The following is a 21,065-nucleotide window of genomic DNA, read 5'->3' on the forward strand; positions in this document are numbered from 1 at the left end:
GAGGGGGGGGGGGGGGGAGGCCCCCCACGTTTAAAACACACCCCCCCCCCCCCCCCCCCGCCCAAAGAACTGGATGGATTTCCTGTTCCAGGTACAGTGAGAAGAGGAAGAAGTCAGTCAGTGTAACCAATCAGAGAAGAGAGCTTAAAGACAGCCAAAATGAAATCGAGATGTTAGCTTAGAAGTGGTTTACAAAGGCTAACAGACAGTTCGACAACACTGCAGACTAACAGGGACAAAACGTTCTTCTCTGTTTAATTTGGAACGGCTATAAAATTATCCTCACATTTAATTTTCCTAATGAGCTGAAGGTGGAACCTCCTCCACCCACAGTCCGACTCTGAGTGGACAGTAATTTACTTTACTGCTCCCTTTGGGTGGCGCTGCTCCCCACTCTCATCCACTCTGGAGCTCCTCCACCATCTCTGGAGACCAGTCCAGACTCGTGTCTCTGTCTCTGGAGGATAAATCAAAGTCTTTGCTGAGCCCACGAGACCAGTTTCTTTAATGAAATGAAAAGTGCTTCTTCAGTAAGACTAACACTGTGGATCTGTTTTTATTTCTCTGTGCACTCTTTGTGAAAGCTCGACAAATTAAATTCAGATTTCACAACTCTTCTTCTGGATTGACTTTTGAAGCTAAATTTTGATTGACTTTTAGTTCATCCTTTAGGTTTCTATGGCTGAAATTGAACTATTTTCAGCTAATTCAGAGGTGGAAAAGGTACTAAAGAATGTAATTAAGTAAAAATATCTTTACTTTACTTAAATTCTAGTACCATCTAAAAAACTACTAGAGTAAAAGTAATGACTTAATTTTACATTGACATTTACATTGAGTAAAAGTTACTCGATCACCTTAAATTACTCACGGCAAAAAAAAAAAACGAGTCATACATCCAATCTGCAACTAGTTGTTTTTAATCAACAATTCAAATACAAGGGGCTGAAGCTGAGAATTCTATGATCCATTTCAACGCCTATACTGAAAATTCAACCACTTAAGCACACCTAAGGTTCGACAGCAACAGCTCTGTCCGCCGGGGCAGGAACATTTTGCATCGCATAATAAAGTTATTGCCTGGTTTACATTTGAAAACAAAGAGCTGGCTGAGACATGGTCTAGGGTTTCTTTCTCTTTCTGAGTCTCTGCTTGGCAACCCTCAAACTCAGCCATCATCCAATGACAGGCCACAGCCTGTCTCAAAGTTAACACTATCTGGCTACATTAAAACAGTGGGAACTCTGCATCCACCCACGCAATTTTCTATGTTTTTTCCCCCGCATTAAATTTTTTACTTAGTAACAGGTTCTTTTACATTGCTGTAAAGTAAAACACTCGATTCAAAATGTACTTAAGTAACAGTAAAAATACCTATTCCCAAAACTACTTTTTTTGTAAAAATACCTATTCCCAAAACTACTTAAAGAATTACAAATTACAGTAACTTGAGTAAATGTAATTTGCTACTTCTGAAGGTCTTTCTCTGCTTGGTGTCTCTCGGCTCTTTTGTTTGCTAATTATGATTTATTTTCCTATTCCATACAGTGCAAACATTTTTTAACTCATCTCTAATATGTACCTTTAATCCTCAGGCTAAATTTGGATATTTTAGCTTATATGATGGTGTCATAGCTACTAATGTTTCAAGTTTGGTTATATATTTTATGCCAGTGTTGTCATGAGTTTATACTTTGACCTTTGAGCTCTTCTCTAGCTACAGCATTTTCCTTTAAGCAAATTCTTATGATGTTTTGCAGAAATTTGAATTTATTTTTCCTAAATGATTGGAAAAAAGGCTGTTGTCTCTGGGTTATAATGAAGACACTTGACATGTGCTGTCTGTCCAGTGACAACAGCAGAAACAGGAAGAAAGATAAAAAGCAACAACAGCTGTCATTGGTTGACATTAGCCTGGAGGTTTGCATTAACACGTGGCTTCAAATCCACATGAACAAACACACAGAGCAGGAGCTCCAGACATTTAATGTCCACTGCAGACACATGCAGAGCTGAATCGCCACCTCCTCCACTCATCTTCTTCTCCCTCTCTCCTGTCTTGTCTCTACATGTCGTCTTCTTTTTCTGGGCCTCAGGTTTCACCTTTCAGGTGAGGAATGATTTGTTTTTCTGCCCTTAGCTTAGATCGTGACATGTGTTTCTGTAGTGTGTGTGTGTGAGTGAGTGTGTGTGTGTGTTCAGACAGGGCACACCCTCGCAGAAGTATTTATGACTTTAATTCTGTGAAAGTAACCTAACTTTGTCAACAGAAACAGTATTTGCCAGAGATAAAAACTCCCGGGCTTTGTTTCAATGAGTTCAGAGGTCAACGTGGTCACATCTACAAAAATGTTTCCTGGCTGACAAATCAAACAACTTTGCTGTATGAAGACAGCAGTCAGGATTTCTACAATAGGTGAAAGTGAACTCCTTGTCATTGTGACACAGCACACCAAGGGCTCTGCCTTTAACCTGTTGTCTTAGTGAAATATTGGCAGCTGCGGCCGAGCGCCCGGGGAGCAGTGTGTGAGGACAGAGCCATGCTTAGTACACCTTAATGGAACCGGGTGGATTGGAACCTGCTACCTTTCAAACACAAGGCAGCTTCCTCAACTACCAAGCCACCACAGCCCCTAAAATTATGTTTTTGCCCATTCCCAGAACTAGAAAACACAGAACTAACACCATAGTTTGTGTTTTCCCCTGTTCACAGGTGTTTACAGCTTCACTGTTCACTGGCTCTGTACACCTACAACAACAGTGTAATCAAAACGTTGATTACACATGCAACGGAAAAACAATTCTCAGATGGACACTTAAATAGTATAGCGGTTAGCACGCCTGCCTCAGAAGAGAGTCCTGGGTTTAATTCCCAGAGGAACCACATGCTTGGCCCCTTATTAGGGGCAGCCTGTTAACAGCAAATCTGCTGCTAACACAACCATTTCCCAAATAGGGATCACCAAGGGCTCTGTATTTATTTGTTATTTTATTTTGAAGGGGTCCTCTGTGAAGTGGCTGTGGGGCAGCAGCAGCAGCAGGGCTTACAGTATACTAACCCAGTGACCTGCATTGCAGAGGCCTTTTTTTTCTCTTTATATCAAGTGCCGTACATGTTTAAACACCCGCTACACAATGTCTATATTCACCCCTTTGACAATGCCGCCCTCTAATGTATAAACAATATAATTTCACTGGAGCCAATTTGTTTTTTGTTTTTTTCCCCCAATCTAATATTAACCATTTGCAGACATTTCTAAGAAGTAAACATGTATTCCTGTACTTCTTGTGAGTTATCCCATAATTGCTACATGCTGCTATGGGCCTAGACTGCTGGGAGAAATCCCATGGTGCGGTGAGCCCTTTCACTCCCCTGCTCTTCTTATAAATAAAGACAATGTTATGACAAAAACCTGGTCTCCTCTTTCTCCATTAGTTGGCGTCATGCTTCTCTATCCCTGTCACTGTCTTCACCTCACAGGTTCCTGTGCCTCCAGAACTGCAGAACCTGAACCTAACCCAGATTTGAGATGCATCATCATCCATATTTATATATTTATACTTTATTAGCTATTATATTAGTGTTGGACGTCTATTCCTGTTCTCTCCTCTTTTCTTCTTCTTCCTTGATTTCTTCTTCTAACTCTCGTTGCCGAGGCAGACGACAACACTGGATATCTTCCTGTTGTTTCTCCCCACTGTTGCTAAAATGCTTACCCAGTGTGTAACTGTAACTTTAGTCTGCATTAGTTTGTATTTTTAATACATTCACCCCGTTTATTGTGATTTAGGAGGATTTTTAATGTCAATCTTTATTTAAAACTGTGAAGTCCAGTGAGAAAGTTGTGAATCCGTGCTATCAAAATAAAATTGACTTGACTTCTTGCAAAGTATTTATTTATATTTTATATTGGTGTTTTTTCTAAATAATTATAAACCGTCAACTTCGTTAGTTAAACGTATATCCAAATAAAAGCATACATTTCAATTTACGAACAAAAAACAAAACAGGGATTTTATTGTGAAGGCTCATTTCCGTTTGGTGATTCCGTTAATGTGCTGACTTTACAGCGCAGGTGTAATTCACCCGAGTAATGATGGGAAGACCGACTCTTTTTATTGATTCGAATCTTTGACTCTCGAACAGTAAAATGAACGAGTCGTGAACGAATCTTAAACTAATCATTTCATTCGTTTTACAGCAGGTGGCGCTTTAGCCCTATTGTGGGCGTTGTAAAGAAGGCTGCGGTTCTCCGACACTAAATAAGGCAACATGTTTTGCTTCCGCTGACAAAGTCTACAAAGTACACAAAATGCCATAAGTAATTAAAACCATGCGAAAAGCTAAGAAATAAAAACACACCACAATGTGAAGATGAATGAGAGCAAAAAGACCCGAGCTCTTTCACGTGACAAATGAAACGAAAGATTAGTTCACGGCGAAAGATTAGTTCACAGAGAGTGACTCGTTTGCAATGAAAGATTAGTTTGCAGAGTAATTCGTTCGTAGTGAAAGATTAGTTCACAGTGAAAGATTGGTTCACAGTGAAAGATTAGTTTGCAGTGAGTGATTAGTTTGCAGTGAGTGATTGGTGAGTGATTCGTGAGTTCAATATGAACAAATATTTCATATGACTCGGAAGTCACGAGTCACGAATCTTTCATATGACTCGGGAGTCACGAGTCACGAGTCATATGAATCATTCATTTTGAACGAATCACTCGCGAACGACACATCACTACACCCGAGGACAGAGAGCCAGTGGAGAGGGAGTGGTGGTATAGTCACTAGTGATAGTAGTAGCGGTGGAGGAGAAGAGAAGAAACAGGAGGACCAACCATGGCTCTGAACCTACTGAGGAAATCTCAGGAGCTGTTCATCTTCCTTACCATCCGGATCCTCCTCCTCGTTTTCCGGCTAATCTCCCACTTCAAGGCCAGTCCATCGGCCGCGAGTCGGCGACTGCCGCCGGTGAGAGACCCGCTGCTGCTGCTGCCAGCGACGCAGTTGGCCAGAAAGATCCGACGGAGGGAGGTGCGTAAGCGGCAGCTGTGGCCGACTTTTCAGCCACTCCAGCATAACTTCTTGATTGTTATGCTGTAATAACTTTTGAACGTATTTGCTGATTTAAATTAACAACGATGTTGAATGAGAGCAAATCGATCCATGAGCTGATTGACGGTAACAGTTCGCCGCTGTTCCAAATGAGTGTATTGTCTATTAATAACAGCAGAATGAAGCCTATAAAGTCAGAGGCAGCTGCTCTTTGACCATGTGTATAATCTGTATAAGTCCTGAGACTGACCCACTGCCACACCTGACACCAAACCCCGAAAACCTGAAAAGTAAAAAATCCAATCTAAACAAAAACGGTCTCTGTACCATGGAGTCATATACACTGGTCCACGTACTGGTCCGAGATAACACAAGGACGATTTAAAAAGAAGATATAAAAGGTGTTTACACCTTGTTCGATAATGTATGGCTGATAAAAGAAAAAAAAAACTACATAAAATAAGACTAAATTCATTTCAAAAACTAGGAAAGCAAAATCGAGTCATTAAGATAAAAGTACATAATATACATAATCAGGAGTTGAAAAATGTTTAATAAACCAAAAAACTTAAAGGAAAAAAAAAGAGCTAAAGTATAAGTTAAACTGTTAACCAACAACCAAGTTAACCCTTAAACATAAGCTGTAGATTATTAATGGGGGAAAAAAGGTGTGCTTTAAGTTAGAACCAAAAGTCGGGCAAAATAAATCATTTGCATGTGTGTTCTAAAAGCCATGAACACACATGCACACACACACATTGACTGGCCCGGGGTCACCTGGTAACCCTGGTGGACTACCTAAAAAACTCCCCTTTTTCCTTCCTTCCTTCCTTCCTTCCTTCCTTCCTTCCTTCCTTCCTTCCTTCCTTCCTTCTTTCCATCCTTCCCTGGCCTCTCTTTGTCCCTTCCTGTTTTTCTGTTGCATGAAAACCTCACAAGAGGATGCCATGTTTGTTCTGTTGAATCTGAAATTTAAATATATGTGTTTTGAATCCACTTGTGTGACTGGCATCTCTGAATTTTTCAGGATATCAACGTGTGTAGCTGAAGTGTGTGTGTGTGTGTGTGTGTGTGTGTGTTTTGTAGGTGTCCAGTGTGGAGGTGGTGCAGGCCTACATCGACAGGATCCAGGAAGTCAACCCTCTCATCAACGCTGTGGTCAAAGACAGGGGAGAAGAAACCAGCGACACAGCGTTTCAAGTTCAACCAAGAGTTATTCCTTACTTTATTCCTGTGTTGCAGGTTTGCTGCTGCCCTCCAGGAGGCGACACAGGTTGATAAGTTGATCGAGGAAGAAAAGGGAGGGGAGGATGTGCTGGAGGACCGGCTGCCTTTACTGGGAGTTCCAGTGTCGATCAAAGAGTCTTTTGCTGTGCAGGGTAAACAGTTCTTCGTGATCCAGCGTGGTGACATCATAGATGTGTCTGTGGAGAAGAAGGACATCGTACTGCCCCCAGGATTTCCAGTTGTTATAGTTGTTGTATCCACATCACAGGGATGAGAGGCAGTGAATACATCCTTCAAGGCATAACAGAAAATGACTCGGCCATTTTAACTACATATAATGTATATGCCAGTCATCTGCATTCATTTGTGACAAAGTTGTAACTAAACCTTTTACTGAAATTGTTTTGATTGATCAAAGAACAGATGTCAGTGCCTCACAGCCAGTAATCCTCCGGTGATGCTCCTTTTTAGTCGCTCGTTCAAGTCTCACTTCTGAAGCAGTTCTGGTACTAAACAAGTCCAATCTCCAAATCATTTCTCTCAGGGTCAGTTTTGAAAGATTCTTGCTGTGCGAGGTGTCTTCAGGCAGGGAGTGGAAGCAGCCGGTAGATGGTCGATTTGTTTTAATAACAAATGTCAAACAAAACAGGTCCAAAAATAAAGCAAAATAAACGACTGGAGAAGTATTCAAGGAAATCTCGTACAACAGTAGTTAATACGCAAATCCTGTCAAGAATAACTTCTAAAGTTAGTTGTTTATGCTTATATACCTGTATGGGGGGAGGGGTTTTCGACTTCTATGTGGCACTCTTGTTCCATGATTCAGCAGTGTTGGAAGAAGCTTTTGTTGCTCAGTGGGGGGTTATCACAAGCGAGGTATACGGAGCCATGAAGTCCAGTCAACCACAGGAGCACATGCAGATCGAAAGGAATGGATGGCTCCAGGGTTCCCTGTTAGAAGGTAGATTGGGAGATCTCCCACTGTTATGCGAAGATCTCCCATTGTTATGTGGAGATCTCCCATTGTTTCCAGAGAGTAGAGATGTTCTTAGAGAATTGGTGTGAAGAGGATTTGGGGAAATTCTCTTTGAATGTGTGGGGCTTTGTGACTGTGTGTGCTCGGGAAAGCCTTTTGGTGTCTTAGCACCTTCCTGCTGCAGACCCAACCAAATGTGAAAAACCACTGAAATCTAAGAGTTTGTCCTTGCTCCAGTGGTCATAATGATGCTGCAGCTGCTCATAGACCTGTAGGTGGAGGGTTTGTCTGTTTGGGCACAAATCCAGCGTCAGGCCTCCCCCTAAAGCCCACAGTGTTCACTCTGGGAGGCTGAGCCAGGAAAAGAATCTGACCAATGTGACTGTGCAGATTATCTGCCGTAGAAAACCCTGACACAGCTGACTGTGTTTGTTCTTGAGATCAGAGTTCAGACAACTCAGTGAAACACCATGACTACATCAGAGCTGGGTCATAGGTCAGAGTCTGTTTATATTTATGATGATGTTTGACCAACCGAAACCGATGAAACATTTCCATTGCCCAATGCTACAGGTTTGATATCCAGGCGAGAATTTGTGTCCACCAGTGATGCCGTCCTGGTGGCCTTGTTGAAGAGAGCGGGCGCCATCCCACTGGGTGTCACCAACACCAGTGAGCTGTGCATGTGGGCCGAGTCCAACAACCACCTGTACGGCATTGCGAGGAATCCATACGACCTGAACAGGACGCCGGGAGGAAGCTCAGGTGAGAAGAGAGATTTCATATATAACTCAGGATTGTCTGTCAATCACCGTCCTGATGTTCCTGAACCCAAAAATACTCCAGTTAAGGCCTAGTTTGACCCCTAATTTCCAGATGAACTGTGACATCATCACAATCATCTCATCACTTTTCCCACTCTTGTCCTCAGGAGGTGAGGGCAGTATCCTGGGGGCAGCGGGAGCGGTCATTGGTGTGGGCTCGGACATTGGCGGCAGTATCCGAATGCCTGCTTTTTTTAATGGAATATTTGGACATAAAACCACTCCAGGTGAGAAAACCTTAGTACTGACCCGAGGTCAACCTCACGCACACTGAAGTGGACTGCAACTGCTTAAGTAAGAGCAGGTTCCCCCCGGACTCTGCAGTTTGTAGGCTTCTTTTTTTGAAGCTTTGCTCTCTCTTTAGCTGTCATTTCTGTTCATGCTTCCCTGCAGGTATTGTGTCCAACGATGGCCAGTTCCCCCCGTCATCAGGCAGACATTTGGAGTACGTCAGTAATGGTCCCATGTGCCGCTACGCTGATGATCTGCTGCCCATGCTCAGGATCATGGCTGGACCTAATCTCAAGATGTGAGAGACTCTGAGGATTCAAGTCCAAGTCCCCAACTTCCTTCAGCTGAGTCATCGTTCACAGATGTTGTAGTGACCCTGCATGTGCACACAGGTTGTCCTTAGACATGAAGGTTGATCTGAAGAAGCTGAGGTTCTTCACTTTACCTGACGACGGAGGCCGGTCTCTTGCTTTTCCTGTCAGTAGCGAGATCAAAGACATGCAGAGGAAGGTGTGTTGAAATTTTCCTCCAACACAGAATATTGAGTTTAGTCATTAAAAAAAGCTGCGGCTGATGTTGTGCAGATGGTGGAGCGTCTGGAGTCTGATCTGGGAGTCAGGGTAGAAGAAGTGAACTTCCCCGAGCTACAGTACAGCACTCAGATCTGGATGACCTACATGTCTCTACCTGATGACGACGGTAAGGTAGGTCCAGATGACAAGTCGTGTTTCAGCAGTGAACGCAGCAGACTGCAGGACAGTTCTTTATTTAAATCCTTTGACATTTTTGCTGCAGCCTCCTCAACCGTTCACTGAGTTGATGGGAGAACCAGGACCACCAGTGAAACCTCTGTGGGAGCTGCTGAAGAGGCTGCTGGGCATGTCAGACCACACTGTTGCTGCTATTGGTGAGAGAGATACCAGATAATTGTATAATTGGAGTTGGTAAAGGTACTAATCCAAATTTAAAATAAATCTCTACCTAAGGCTTTGGCCCTCTATCGCCTCTGTTCTTCAGTGGTGTTTGTTAATTAAATTATTTTACCAATCATTCAGGTCTGGCCATCAGTGAGATGGCCAACCCAGCTGCCCCTCCACCCTTCATCCTTCAGCAGAAGAAGAGCCTCCAAGAGAAGGTGGACAAGCTGCTGGGCACTGATGGTGTTCTGTTTTGCCCTCCACACCCCAGGGTGGCACCACGACACCATGAACCTCTCCTCAGACCCTACGACTTCTCCTACACCGGTTAGTCCTCACTCACTCATATAACTCTACACCGGTTAGTCCTCACTCACTCATCTATTAACAGTGTACCTTTCTCATCAAGCTCACAATAACACTACCAGTACTATGCAACATGAACATGTTTTCTTCATGTTCAGTGGGGAAGACTAACATTGAGTCCCATCCAAACCCTCATGTCTCTCCAAATGCCTCCATTGTCCTCTCTACCCGCAGCAATCTTCAACATACTTGGGCTGCCGGTTACCCAGTGTCCTCTGGGTCTGAGTAAGGAAGGCCTGCCTCTGGGGGTACAGGTGATCGGTGGGAAGCTGCAGGACCAGGTGACCCTGGCTGTGGCTATCTACCTGGAGAAGACCTTCGGAGGCTGGAGGGATCCTGGATCCATCTGAAGCTCTGATTATAGAGATTGACACTAAACCTCTTGAAAGTTTTAATTAACAAAATTTAGCATTAATGACTGGTTAGATCTGGTACATGCTTAAAACATGATTTTGATGCATAATGAGCTTTAAAGCATCCGAAACTCTAAATAGAAAAATTAGAAAAACCTAAAATTACTAATTGTATGACATAAACTGTGGATGTGGATTCAAATTAGGATTTAATCCAGATCCAGATCAGAAACGATAATCCAGTTTAATAACTTTTGATCTTTTTGATATAAAGACCTTGACTGTAGAGTTGCAGCTATGCTGTCAAAGCACAAGATTTTATTTTTATTATTATTGTTTGATTTTATTAGTGATTTTTATTCTGAATATTCATTTGATGTAAGAATTCATTGCAGTGATTGTTTTTACATTTACACTTATGCATTAGCAGATGCTTTTATCCAAAGTGACTTACAAGAGGAGGATTAACACTCAGGTTACATAGGAGGAACTCTTGAAATGAGACCAGTAGTTAGGAATCAAGTGCACAAGGAGATCAAGGAAGGTAGGAGTAGAGGAGGACAGGAGGTGCTCTCTGAAGAGCTGAGTCTTCAGGAGTTTCTTGAGGACCGGCAGGGCTGACCCTGTTATAGAATTGCGTCACACACACTCTTTTTCTCTCTCTCTCTCTTACACATACACACACATATAGTTTTAGGATGGTTGCTTCTGGCTTAAGTCACAGCTCCACCTAGCTGTCGTCTGGTGACACGGTAGAATTTTACTGTGAGGTTTTTAGTTTGTAAATGATACATTCATTCCTCAACCTTTTTTGCTGCGTGTTTCCCAGCTTCTCCTGAGCTGCTCTTATATTTCTATCACAAGAGAGTTCCATCACAAAGAAAATAAAACAACATTTGAATCATTTAAACTAATAAAAGTGAAGAACCACTCCTGCAGTAAGAACCTGGAGATGTTACATCAGGGAAAAGGTCTGACAGAAACACACTCACCAAACAATCACCAGTGACCCTCCTTCTGGAAAAGGACAAGGTTTTTGATGCACCAACATCTGTATGAATAAATATTCCATTATTCCTTTCCAATTCCAGTGACATTTATTGGGTATTTTTGTAGTTGGGAACCTGTTACTTCGAAATTATTTTGATCCATGAAAAGTTTTAATCTTTAGAATCACTTATTCAAACAACTAGATTCATATTTTCCTACTGTTTTTCTAAGCCACCAATCTACAGAAATGAAAGGCCTGAAGGTTCTGCTGTCACATGACAGGAGAAGAAGAAACTGCAAATGGTCACAAACATGTCAGAAAAATACTGTTTATTTGATTCTTTCTAGATGCGTGACATGCTTGTACCTGCGCATACAAAAGGTTGAAAGATGCCGGCGGTTTAGGGTCTGCGTCCAGACAGAGTGGTCCAGACTGCAGCGTCATTCAGGTGGAAAGTGACTTTATTAAAAAAAAAAATTAGAAACCATGGTCAAAGTCCTGCTGTGAGGAGGTGCAGGAGAAGGAGGAAGGATCTCTCTCCTCCACAGTGCGTCTCCTCCCCCTCCTCCTCTCTGTCTGTGCCAATGTTTGTCTTTTTCTCTTTTGTTTTTTGTGGATGGTGAAGGCATTGGTGACTGCAGCTCAGGAGGAGCTGGTGATGGGTTTGTATTTCTTCAGACGAGTCCACTGTCCTGTGGAGTAGTTCATTTCGAAAACTGTGTCCACCAGCATGGTTGTGCTCCCCGTGCCATCGGCTTTGGGCAAAACCTCCGTGTGCTCGCTCAGCTTGATCTGGATGATGTCTCCCTGCTCCGGACATGGGTTCTCTGCAGGAATAGGAGGAAGTGAGACCAGGGTTGTTGTCAACTTCATTACAGTGGTGCTGAAAATGGACCAGTCCTTTCATACCTCTGGATCCTGCCATGAAGCCCAGGATGAGCGCCTTCTCTGGTCTGGTGACCTTGTTGGCCGTCTTGAACATCTCCTGAGCCGCGTACATCTGGTCCCTCTGGTGAACAGAGACAAAGAAATTATTATTACATAATGAATACAAGTTTTTTGTTTTTATTATTTAATATTATCATCTTTATTATGATGATGTGTTAAAGGGGTCTAAAAAAAGTCAATAATCAATTATATTAAACTTATATAACGACATACACATGTCAAATAGATAATCAATTATATTAAACTTATATAACAACATACACATGTCAAATAGTCAAACGTGTTTCAGAGAAATATCTCTTGTGTTTGGACTCACCGTGAGTGACAGATTCTTTTTGGGCTGAGGCTGTGGTGGTAAAGGGGCTGGTGTTGGGGTCTGTGTCTGGGGCGTGCTGGGTGGCTGGCTGGGCGTCTCAGGCTGGCTGGCAGTGGCAGCGGCCGGGGGGCCGTTGTTTGCTGGGGTGGAAGTGGGTGTGCTGGGCGACGTGGGCGTTGCAGGGTTGGCCGTGCTGCTGGCATTGTACATGGGCGTCCTCTGTTTGTACTGGCCCGGAAGGGTGGGTGTGGCACCGGCGCCTGCCGTAGCTGACTCCTCCGGCTGACGAGTGGACTGCAGTTGGTCACGACCAGAGCCACCAGCGTTTGCTTTTGTGGAAAAAAGGAGTGCGAGTTAAAAAAAAAAAAAACTACAACAGAATGTATCCTAATCCTCTCTTATCTAATTGTCATTAATCCTCTAACAGGTGTTCTGAGATTAACACAGATGTTGAGATTAAAACTGATTTTCTGAGATTAGCATAGATTATGGTCAACTTCTCTGACCTGGCTGAGCCTCAGAGCTGGGAATGTAGGAGGAAGAAGGAACCATGCTGGGTGTAGCTGGTAGGTAACTGGTAGACGGGAGAGGATTCTCATTCAACGCCCCCAGTTTCTGAAAATTAAAAAAAAAAAAGTTAAACGAGAGCAACAGGTGGTATAAACAGAAAGGTCAGGTCAATATGACCGAACATAAAGAACCTGTGCAGAGACGAGGCCTGCAGCGTAGTCTGGTGTGGTGTTTTCAACCACTGCTTCTTCTTTGGCTGCTTTCTCTCCAGCTTCTGTTTCTACAACACAAATAATGAAGGCATAATGTTAGCACTGATAAAGTCATGTGTTTGTGCCTCAAACTTTAGAAAGTAAAAGGTGGGAATAGTAAAAAAAATACCCTGAGTCTTTCTTCTCCTTTTGGCTTCTCTTCCAGCACCGACCATGTCCAGCTCAGAGAAGTCCAAAAGCTGTAGAGGAAAGTGAAGAAAATCACACTCACACCAGTGAAGATGTGTGTCAAGACAGGACTGGACTCAAATCTCACCTTGACCCCCCGCTCCTTACGCAGAGGAGTCCGTGCAGGTGCCATGGGTGTGCGGTTACTTGGTGGGCTGAACATGCTGGGGGCAGTGGGGTTTCTGAACGGGGCCTTGGGAATTCCCTTCAGTGGAGCTGTGATACAGATTAGGTCAAATTACAAAATCAGACATGACAATAATATTCAATATTAGTGAATATAAGTGACTGTTTGGTCTGACTGTAGGTCTGAATGAGCGTTTATTTCTGCTTTAATGTGAAAAAAAAAAATCATGAATGTGGAGTCCATGAATCTTCAGCAGCAGCTTCTACCCAGATTGGTCCTGACTTCCCCACAGGCATACACCCATTTTACCAAAAGGTAAAGTTCAGTAAAAAGGACTAAATCACGACCTTTCCTTGGTGGCTGTCCTTTTATACCAAATCAGGAGACCTTGATCTGTTACCAGTTAAGGCTGATAATACGATTCTTACTTCCTAACCTGTTTGTGTTTTAAAAACAGAAATATAGTTGTGGAAACCACTAAAAAGTGTTTTCTTTTAAAGCAGTTCCAGGAGAAAATACCAAACTTGTAAATGAGGTAAGTGTGTTCTTCCACTCACTGGTGGTATCAATCTTTTTAACCAGTCCTCTCCCTTTGGCGTGGAACGGCACTCCTGCCGTCTTCTTCAGCTGCTGGGCTGTCTCTGTAGCTGGAAGGAAAGGAACATTAACAGATTACTTTTTACACCACAACCATCAGATGTTGGAACAGATGAAAATGACATTAGTTAAAACTACACACAGTGACATTCATCAGTTCCTTACATTTCTGCAGCAGCTCTGCTCTCAGCGTTGCACTCTTTGGTTTCCTTTTCAGCTGGAAATGTTTGACAGGGGGCGTGAGCGGTCCCACCAGTGTGGTCAACGCACTCTTGTTGAGGTACTGACACTCCAGAGGAAGCATTGTGGATGCCTCACATTCACTCACTGAAGAAAAAAGTCAACAGACCTTTATTTTAGACTGGATAAATAAACTAGTTTGTAATAGTAGACACTTTGTGTCACTGGTTTACTTGAGAAAGCAAACTCTTGGGTGTTAATGCGTATGTCAGTCTGAAACACTTGACCATGTGTGAAAACGAGCATCGGCACACATTCTGGTACTGCCGTATGTTATGTGAACACAATTAAACTATAGCACAATGATGTCGGCAGGACAAGTCCATCTTATTTGTATAGGCTAAATTCACAAAATACATTTGTCTCCTTGGACATAGTTTTAAAGAAGGATTAAAATTGGTTTTCCTAAAAAAAAACTCTTTAGCAGGGGAAGATGAAGGTTGGAAGATTAGACTAAAGCAGGATCAAGGTACACAACAAAGGTGGGGAGAAAAACTGCCTTTTGAACAATCAGGAGTTAGAATAATTGTATTCAGCCTAGGATGCAGCAGTAATTTGGATCCTTGTTTCCTGCTTTAGTTTAGACTATGGAGTGGGACACATCCGACCTTTCTCTCTGAGTTCGCCAAGAATATCCTGCACATTTGGATTCTGCTCCTCCAAATCCAAATTGAGAGAGCCAGTCTCTGGGAATGATTTGAGGATGTCTGCAACCATCAACACCCAGGGTTCTGAGTCCACAGTAGCCAGCTGGATGATCTCTGACAGGGCCTCTTTCATCTGGCAACAAAGGAAGGTGGTGGTTAAAACACAGGACAAAGCTTACAATACTTAGTTAGACAATACTTTTGTGATATTTGTTATCATATTTGATATTTGATGTATCCTGATTCAGTGCGACACAAGTTCAAGTTAGTTAAAGTCTTTGGTTCACTCCACATATTTAGACTTACTCATAGTCAATCCCACTGCAGGAAGATTTCTAGTTCAGCAAGTGAAAGCGTGTCTCCAAACAAGGCCATTATCGACACAGATAAAAGTTGACAATTGACAATGATTTTCCTTATATTTTATTATAAACTCCTGTTTCCATGGGCAAAGACAAATCACATTTGAAGCTTTTCAATAAAAGCCTTAACAGGAGTTATGGATCCAGGATCTATAACACCCGGTAGATATTTTAAAAATATTTCCATAAAGTAGATAGTATATTTTTTCTTTATTTTTCTCACCTATATAAATCATTATTCTCGTTGTTGGACCGCCCTCCCGCTCACTGACTACACTCTCCTGAGCCCATCCCACCAACATGTCTGGACGACACTCGGCAGGCAAATGTTTCCCCGTCGCCACTGGTAAACCCCGGTCAGATTAACTCTAATAACAGCCTAATACGGATTAGCTATAAGGTGATTTCACCTTAATTTAGATTCGCAAATATTCTTCTTTTAAACTGAAACGGAAATCTGTTTCGGATAATTACTTTAGAGCACTCGCATGTAATGATATTAACGGAGCTTTAAATTACCTACCTAATGCTAACAAGGTAGCTCTACATCGTATATTCCACGCGCGTTGCATATTTTAACTATTAAATAAAGAGTATCGTTTCATCGCAGTGATTTTTGATCCTGTTTTCAATCGTTATTTTGCGTTTTTTTTTTTTTTTTTTACAGTTATCTAACGCAATGCTAACGGGAAGCTAACGCTCAGTGATGTCTCACCTCGTCAACGGTCCGCCTAGGAAGGTGCAGCATCCCGAGCAGCAGTTTGAGCTTCACTGGCGGTGAAAGGCTGGAAAAGCATAACCGTATGTTGTCGATAACCGACACTGTAAGAAGGGAGGCGATGCTCGGCGGCGTCCAGAGCTCGTCAGTGGAGCCCAGCTTGTTGTGAAGCCACAGGCCGGTGTCGCTGTCCTTCATCGACGCCATCTTGGAAAAAGAAGTGTTTTGAGTTCGGGCATTTTAACAGGCTACCTAAGAAAACAGCAGCAAGGACCCCGCCCACCTTGTGTTTGTTGTGTGAAGGAAAAATCAAAGAAGCTGGATCTCACATATAACTAAATATTAATATAAATATTAATGTATATGTCAAATAGTGACTCCATGCAAAAGATACAGCTACTTGTATCTTTTGCATGTTTTTGAACTCTGCCTTTTAAATCGAATAAATAATTGCAATACTCAAATCCACTGTGATATCACTTTTGTCAATCAAAAATCAACTTGAAAATAATAATAATATTTGAATATATATATATACTATATATAAATATATTCTATACTACAATAAATATAAACTGGCTCCTCAATAAAGCAATCTAAAATCAGAGTTTACCTGATGTATTTTTTTATTTTTTTACAAAATGTGATAGTAAAAAATAAAATTTACAATGACATTTTGTAACAAAACATGAAGTGATTGCTCCCTGTCCAGATAGCACGCACAAATGCGTCCTGTTTTTTGTTTTGTTTTGTTTTGGTGTGATTAATGTTTGGTCAACAGTAATCTGAATTTATGTTTGTCTCAAGTTTGGTAGTTACGAAAAAAAAAAGTATAAAGTATCTCGTGAGCACGTTTCTTTTTTCCCCATGTCCCTTTGGAGGATCCGTACTTATGTATGTCTATCCGGAGTAATTAAATTTATAATTTTTCATAAACCAATTATATTGACTCTGTCTGAAATGGGTGTTTATTGTTAGGAGGTGAGCTTTCAAGCATACTTCGGTCCAGTCCTCCTCAAATCTTTTTGCAAGGAATTTACTCGTCCATTTTTCCTATGCTCAGTAGAGTCCTTATAATTAGTAACCCGAGCAAGGATATCTGACTCGCCAGTACAATGGTTCACTACTAGGTAGTTTTGTAATATGGATAGACGGTGTTGTACATAGGAGTGTGCCTATGTATAAACAAAAACTCATTAACTGTAAATATTTAAATAATCCTTGTATAGATCCACAACTTCACGGATGCCTTTTTTTGCCCACATTCCAAAACGTTGGTCTTTTCTACCCGAAGACACGCGTCGCAGTTCATCTAATAAATTTATTTCACCTAAACCATTCCATCTTAAGTTTCTGTTGTTGTTATAGTTTTGTCTTAAATTACCTTCATTGTCGGCAGCATTTATTTTGTAGCTTTTACTGGAAGTACTGGATTCGATTCCCAAGAGAACGTAATGACTGCGCATGCTCGCTGCAGTAACCTACATTAAAGAGTCTCGGAAGGAGAGCATCCAGCGGCGATTGTTACAAATATCATCGATTGGTCGGCGGTAGGTCAAAACAGAGCTTATTTTTTGAAATTGTCATTTCATTAGTCTATAATGTAGTGTTCCTGTAAATAAATGCCCAATGAAAACGACACCAACGTTTTAAAAATCATTTCATATGAATTAGGGCTTTGACGATCCCAGCGACTGACGCCGTTTCCTTGTTGTTTCTGCTGTTTTAGAAACCCTGTCTAACCTTAGGTTGTCTACCTTCACTATATACATATAAAGAGGAGAAAAGGATCTTCATCAACATCATCATGGCATCCGGCGGGGGTTACGTGCAGACGGCGCTGCTGATGCTGCTGATGCTGCTCAGCCTCCAGCTGCTGTGTCTCGGTGCAGCAGAGGCAGATCAAGATTCTGGGACAGTCATCCCTGCAGAAAGTAGGTGCATGTGTCAAATGTGCAGCCCGACAGTTGTGTCTGTCTTCGGTCTGTGTCAGAGTTAATGAGGTGAGATGTTAGTTAGAGTTTCTTCAGCTGGGAGAATGTGAAGGTCATCTTTAATGGTTTTGTTCTCCACCACCATGAACTTTGCTAAAAATTGGATCCAGACCAATTTGTCTGTGTACAAATTGCCTGAATGATCCCAGACAACATTAAAATGTCAGTCCCAAATATATATGGTATCAGTACAGAGCAGAGGTGAGATGTTAGTTAGAGTTTCTTCAGCTGGGAGAATGTGAAGGTCATCTTTAATGGTTTTGTTCTCCACCACCATGAACTTTGCTAAAAATTGGATCCAGACCAATTTGTCTGTGTACAAATTGCCTGAATGATCCCAGACAACATTAAAATGTCAGTCCCAAATATATATGGTATCAGTACAGAGCAGTTAGTGTTCTTGCCTTACAGTAAGAAGACGACTGGTTTGATCCCTGCTGGTAATTGATGGTTGTTTTACTTCTGCCAGTCTGTTGTTCACAATAAACTGACCACACAATGAATGTGAGTGTGAATGTTGGTTATCTCTATATGTGACACCCTCCCAAACACAGTGACTCTGAAATGAATGAATTTGCATTAAATCAATAACTTGCTCTTTTTTGCAGGTCGCCCCTGTGTAGACTGTCATGCCTTTGAGTTCATGCAGAGGGCCCTGCAGGATCTGAAGAAGACTGCCTTCAACCTGGATGCTAGAGTAAGTAAGAGATTCCCCGTCATATTGTTAATTATTTCTGTAGCTGAAGATTAGATTTTAATTAGTTTATAGTAAAAACGAAAAGCAAAAACAAAAGTTTTAACTACAATAAAATAGTCAGGCAAAATCTTTGTTCTCATAGCAGACAGTAAGGAGGTACAATGGCCACAGTTGGACAACATATCCTGGAAAGAAGAAAGCACCAGGAACAGGGAATAGTTTGACTGGCGAGAGGGTGTAGTGTTAGAGGAGCACTGAGAAGGTTGACTTGACATGTGGTGGGGGCAAAGATGGAGGTTGTCTGTTTTTATACTTGAATAAATGAGGTGATGTTGAAGTGTTGAAGGTGACGTGACCCATTTACTGTTTGTCTGTCACAGACAGAGACTTTAGTGCTGAGAGCAGAGAGGAGGGCCCTCTGTGACTGTATGTCCACCAGCTCACTGCGCTGAAGTCACCATGACGACCACCTGATGTCCAGACTACCATGTCTGTATCCCACTTTTGTCATGTCTAGCCACTCACTCCTGAAGTCACCCACACCATAGGCACTTTATTTACTTTGTTGTTACGTTCAGAAACCATCTATAAGAAGTGGACAATGAGGAAAACTACGCTTTAATTATGAATGGTTGGTTTGAATTGATAATTCATCAATAGAATATGATGTCCACTTTGTAAATTGTGATCTTGTTTAAAGGTAAATAGACAACTAGGTGCTATGAAACACTTTGTGTTTTGTGTTTCATAGCACCTAGATGTGGCCCACATCTGGTACAGATGCAGCTCACTGAGTGTGAATTGTTTTCACATTTTTGATGGACAAAAAGAAGTCACAAACATTGACTACATACTATTAATTCCAATGCACCATCTCTTGTTGTGCTTTATTGTCTATTTCCTCCTTAATGGAATTTTAACTAGCAAACTGACATTGTGTTGCCTCCGTTTGTAGCTAGAAGGCCACTTGTTATGTATGATCCCCTGTCACATCACATGTTTATATATTTAATTATTATACACACATATAAACATGTTTTTCCATAATTATTATTATACCACTGATGTCTAATGTGGTAAAAACACACACCAGAACAAAGTGGTTCATCTGTCTCATAAGACACAAACTTTTTTTTGTTTTTTATTTGGTGTTTGACTATACAATGTAGACAGATGGTAGAATGCATTGGTGCATTTTCTCCTTGAATGTTGTATGAGATTAACATTTAACAGCAATTATATATAAATATATGTCAGAACTGTAGCATCACATGGGATTTACCTTCTGTAATTATATGTGTTATGATATGTAATTATTTATACTTTTAGAAATAAGTAATTCCTACTGTTTATTTGCAGCCTTGCTTTGTAACAAAAAGAGGGGATGGGGGTACCATACTGTATAAAAAACAATAGTTTGTCTTTGTAATATAACGTATGTTAGGTGGTTGCAGGCAGATTAAGGTGGGAAGTTATTTTAGGGATTCTCTTTGTACGTTTGGATTTAGCACAGCACTGTAGCATGAATTCACAGCACTTTTCTGTTCACTATGTAATGCAGTATATGCTCCAGTGGTACATACAGTATGCATGGTGTACACACTTAGTCCGAGGTGGCGACTGCATCAGGGGACGTAGAGCTAGAAACTGTAACGTGTGTCTTTCTTGTTGCTCCTTCAGATCATACTGCACTCTACCTGTGCAGGCGATGTCACAGGAACATGCATCTACAATGTCTAAGTATTGTCAATAAAAATCTATAAAACACAAACATTTGACTCTGTCAGCTCATGTGAAGTGCATGTGTGTCTGTGCCTGTTTGAATTAGGGGTCAAAGTATGGGGGCGTGCAGCCTTAAGGGGCAGAGAGCCCCCTCACTGCCACACCTCCCCGACACAATTAAAATATTTTCTTTATTTGTGTGCTTGTGAGGAAATTGCAATTATTTGTAGATATTACAGTCCATTAATTAAGTTCAGGAAGACGTGAAGTGAGAGTGTGTTAGTCCTATTTACAATTCTGGGGGTTGCGGCAGGTTAAGTTTAGATCAGGGATTCCCAAAGTGTGCGGTTTGCACGAGATGCCACCAGGGGGTGCATGGGATTTAAAAAATGCTGTGGTGGTTTGGAGCGTTTTTTAAGTGGGATTTTTCAACACAGTGAGGACAATAAAGTTTTAAATAAAAAGCTGACATTTTAATTAATTTTAAAAATATAGGCTATGTTGGTGTTATATGTGTTCTGGTCATTTGAACATGATTAAACTTGCTGCCTTTACAAGAAAATTAGTTGCATTTTTTGTTGTGTTTTCAGGTCAAAATGTTAGAGAATTGTTGATATTTATTCCATATCGTTGGCGTTTTGATGCAGTATATTCATTAAATAACCTAGACTTGAAATGCAAGAAAACGTTTTTCTTTCTTCCTAATTAAAAAAAAAAACTGGCCCAACTGCACGCTAGTAGAATTTGTCATTAGTAAAGCACGTGAAGCTATCAGTTTACCACAGCTAAATACTTCGTTTTGTGTT

At 41.5% G+C, this 21,065-nt stretch overlaps 3 protein-coding genes and 1 long non-coding RNA gene across 5 annotated transcripts; 3 read left to right on the top strand and 1 right to left on the bottom strand.

Moving 5' to 3' along the window:
* The first annotated feature begins 4,727 nt into the window (after positions 1 to 4,727).
* Positions 4,728 to 11,030, top strand: faah2b (fatty acid amide hydrolase 2b). Its single transcript, XM_008323402.3, has 11 exons — positions 4,728 to 5,035; positions 6,143 to 6,225; positions 6,299 to 6,438; positions 7,818 to 8,024; positions 8,191 to 8,310; positions 8,477 to 8,612; positions 8,707 to 8,824; positions 8,899 to 9,018; positions 9,110 to 9,221; positions 9,370 to 9,558; positions 9,772 to 11,030. The coding sequence occupies exons 1-11, from the start codon at positions 4,841 to 4,843 to the stop codon at positions 9,945 to 9,947; spliced, it is 1,596 nt and encodes a 531-aa protein (XP_008321624.1). The 5' UTR covers positions 4,728 to 4,840; the 3' UTR covers positions 9,948 to 11,030.
* Positions 11,031 to 11,255: 225 nt separating this feature from the next.
* Positions 11,256 to 16,319, bottom strand: nelfa (negative elongation factor complex member A). Its single transcript, XM_008323413.3, has 11 exons — positions 15,844 to 16,319; positions 14,728 to 14,899; positions 14,045 to 14,206; positions 13,840 to 13,929; positions 13,244 to 13,371; positions 13,097 to 13,166; positions 12,907 to 12,995; positions 12,712 to 12,820; positions 12,206 to 12,534; positions 11,851 to 11,950; positions 11,256 to 11,768 (listed from the first exon to the last, which is right to left on the bottom strand). The coding sequence occupies exons 1-11, from the start codon at positions 16,051 to 16,053 to the stop codon at positions 11,584 to 11,586; spliced, it is 1,644 nt and encodes a 547-aa protein (XP_008321635.1). The 5' UTR covers positions 16,054 to 16,319; the 3' UTR covers positions 11,256 to 11,583.
* On the top strand, positions 14,946 to 16,310 carry LOC112487528 (uncharacterized). Its single transcript, XR_003050688.1, has 2 exons — positions 14,946 to 15,474; positions 15,796 to 16,310. It is a non-coding gene; the product is annotated as an uncharacterized LOC112487528 (long non-coding RNA).
* Positions 16,320 to 17,252: 933 nt separating the features above from the next.
* Positions 17,253 to 20,308, top strand: nicol1 (NELL2 interacting cell ontogeny regulator 1). 2 transcript variants are annotated; one of them, XM_008323391.3, is made up of 4 exons: positions 17,253 to 17,396; positions 17,576 to 17,780; positions 18,449 to 18,537; positions 18,918 to 20,308. In XM_008323391.3, the coding sequence occupies exons 2-4, from the start codon at positions 17,654 to 17,656 to the stop codon at positions 18,987 to 18,989; spliced, it is 288 nt and encodes a 95-aa protein (XP_008321613.1). In that variant the 5' UTR covers positions 17,253 to 17,396; positions 17,576 to 17,653; the 3' UTR covers positions 18,990 to 20,308. The 2 variants fall into 2 exon arrangements, with proteins under 2 accessions (XP_008321613.1, XP_016887780.1); XM_017032291.2 differs by having other exon boundaries at positions 17,293 to 17,396; positions 17,625 to 17,780.
* Positions 20,309 to 21,065: the final 757 nt, after the last annotated feature.

This window comes from Cynoglossus semilaevis, chromosome 1 (genome assembly GCF_000523025.1).
Source record: "Cynoglossus semilaevis isolate Cse_v1.0 chromosome 1, Cse_v1.0, whole genome shotgun sequence".
NCBI classification, from domain to species: Eukaryota; Metazoa; Chordata; class Actinopteri; order Pleuronectiformes; family Cynoglossidae; genus Cynoglossus; species Cynoglossus semilaevis.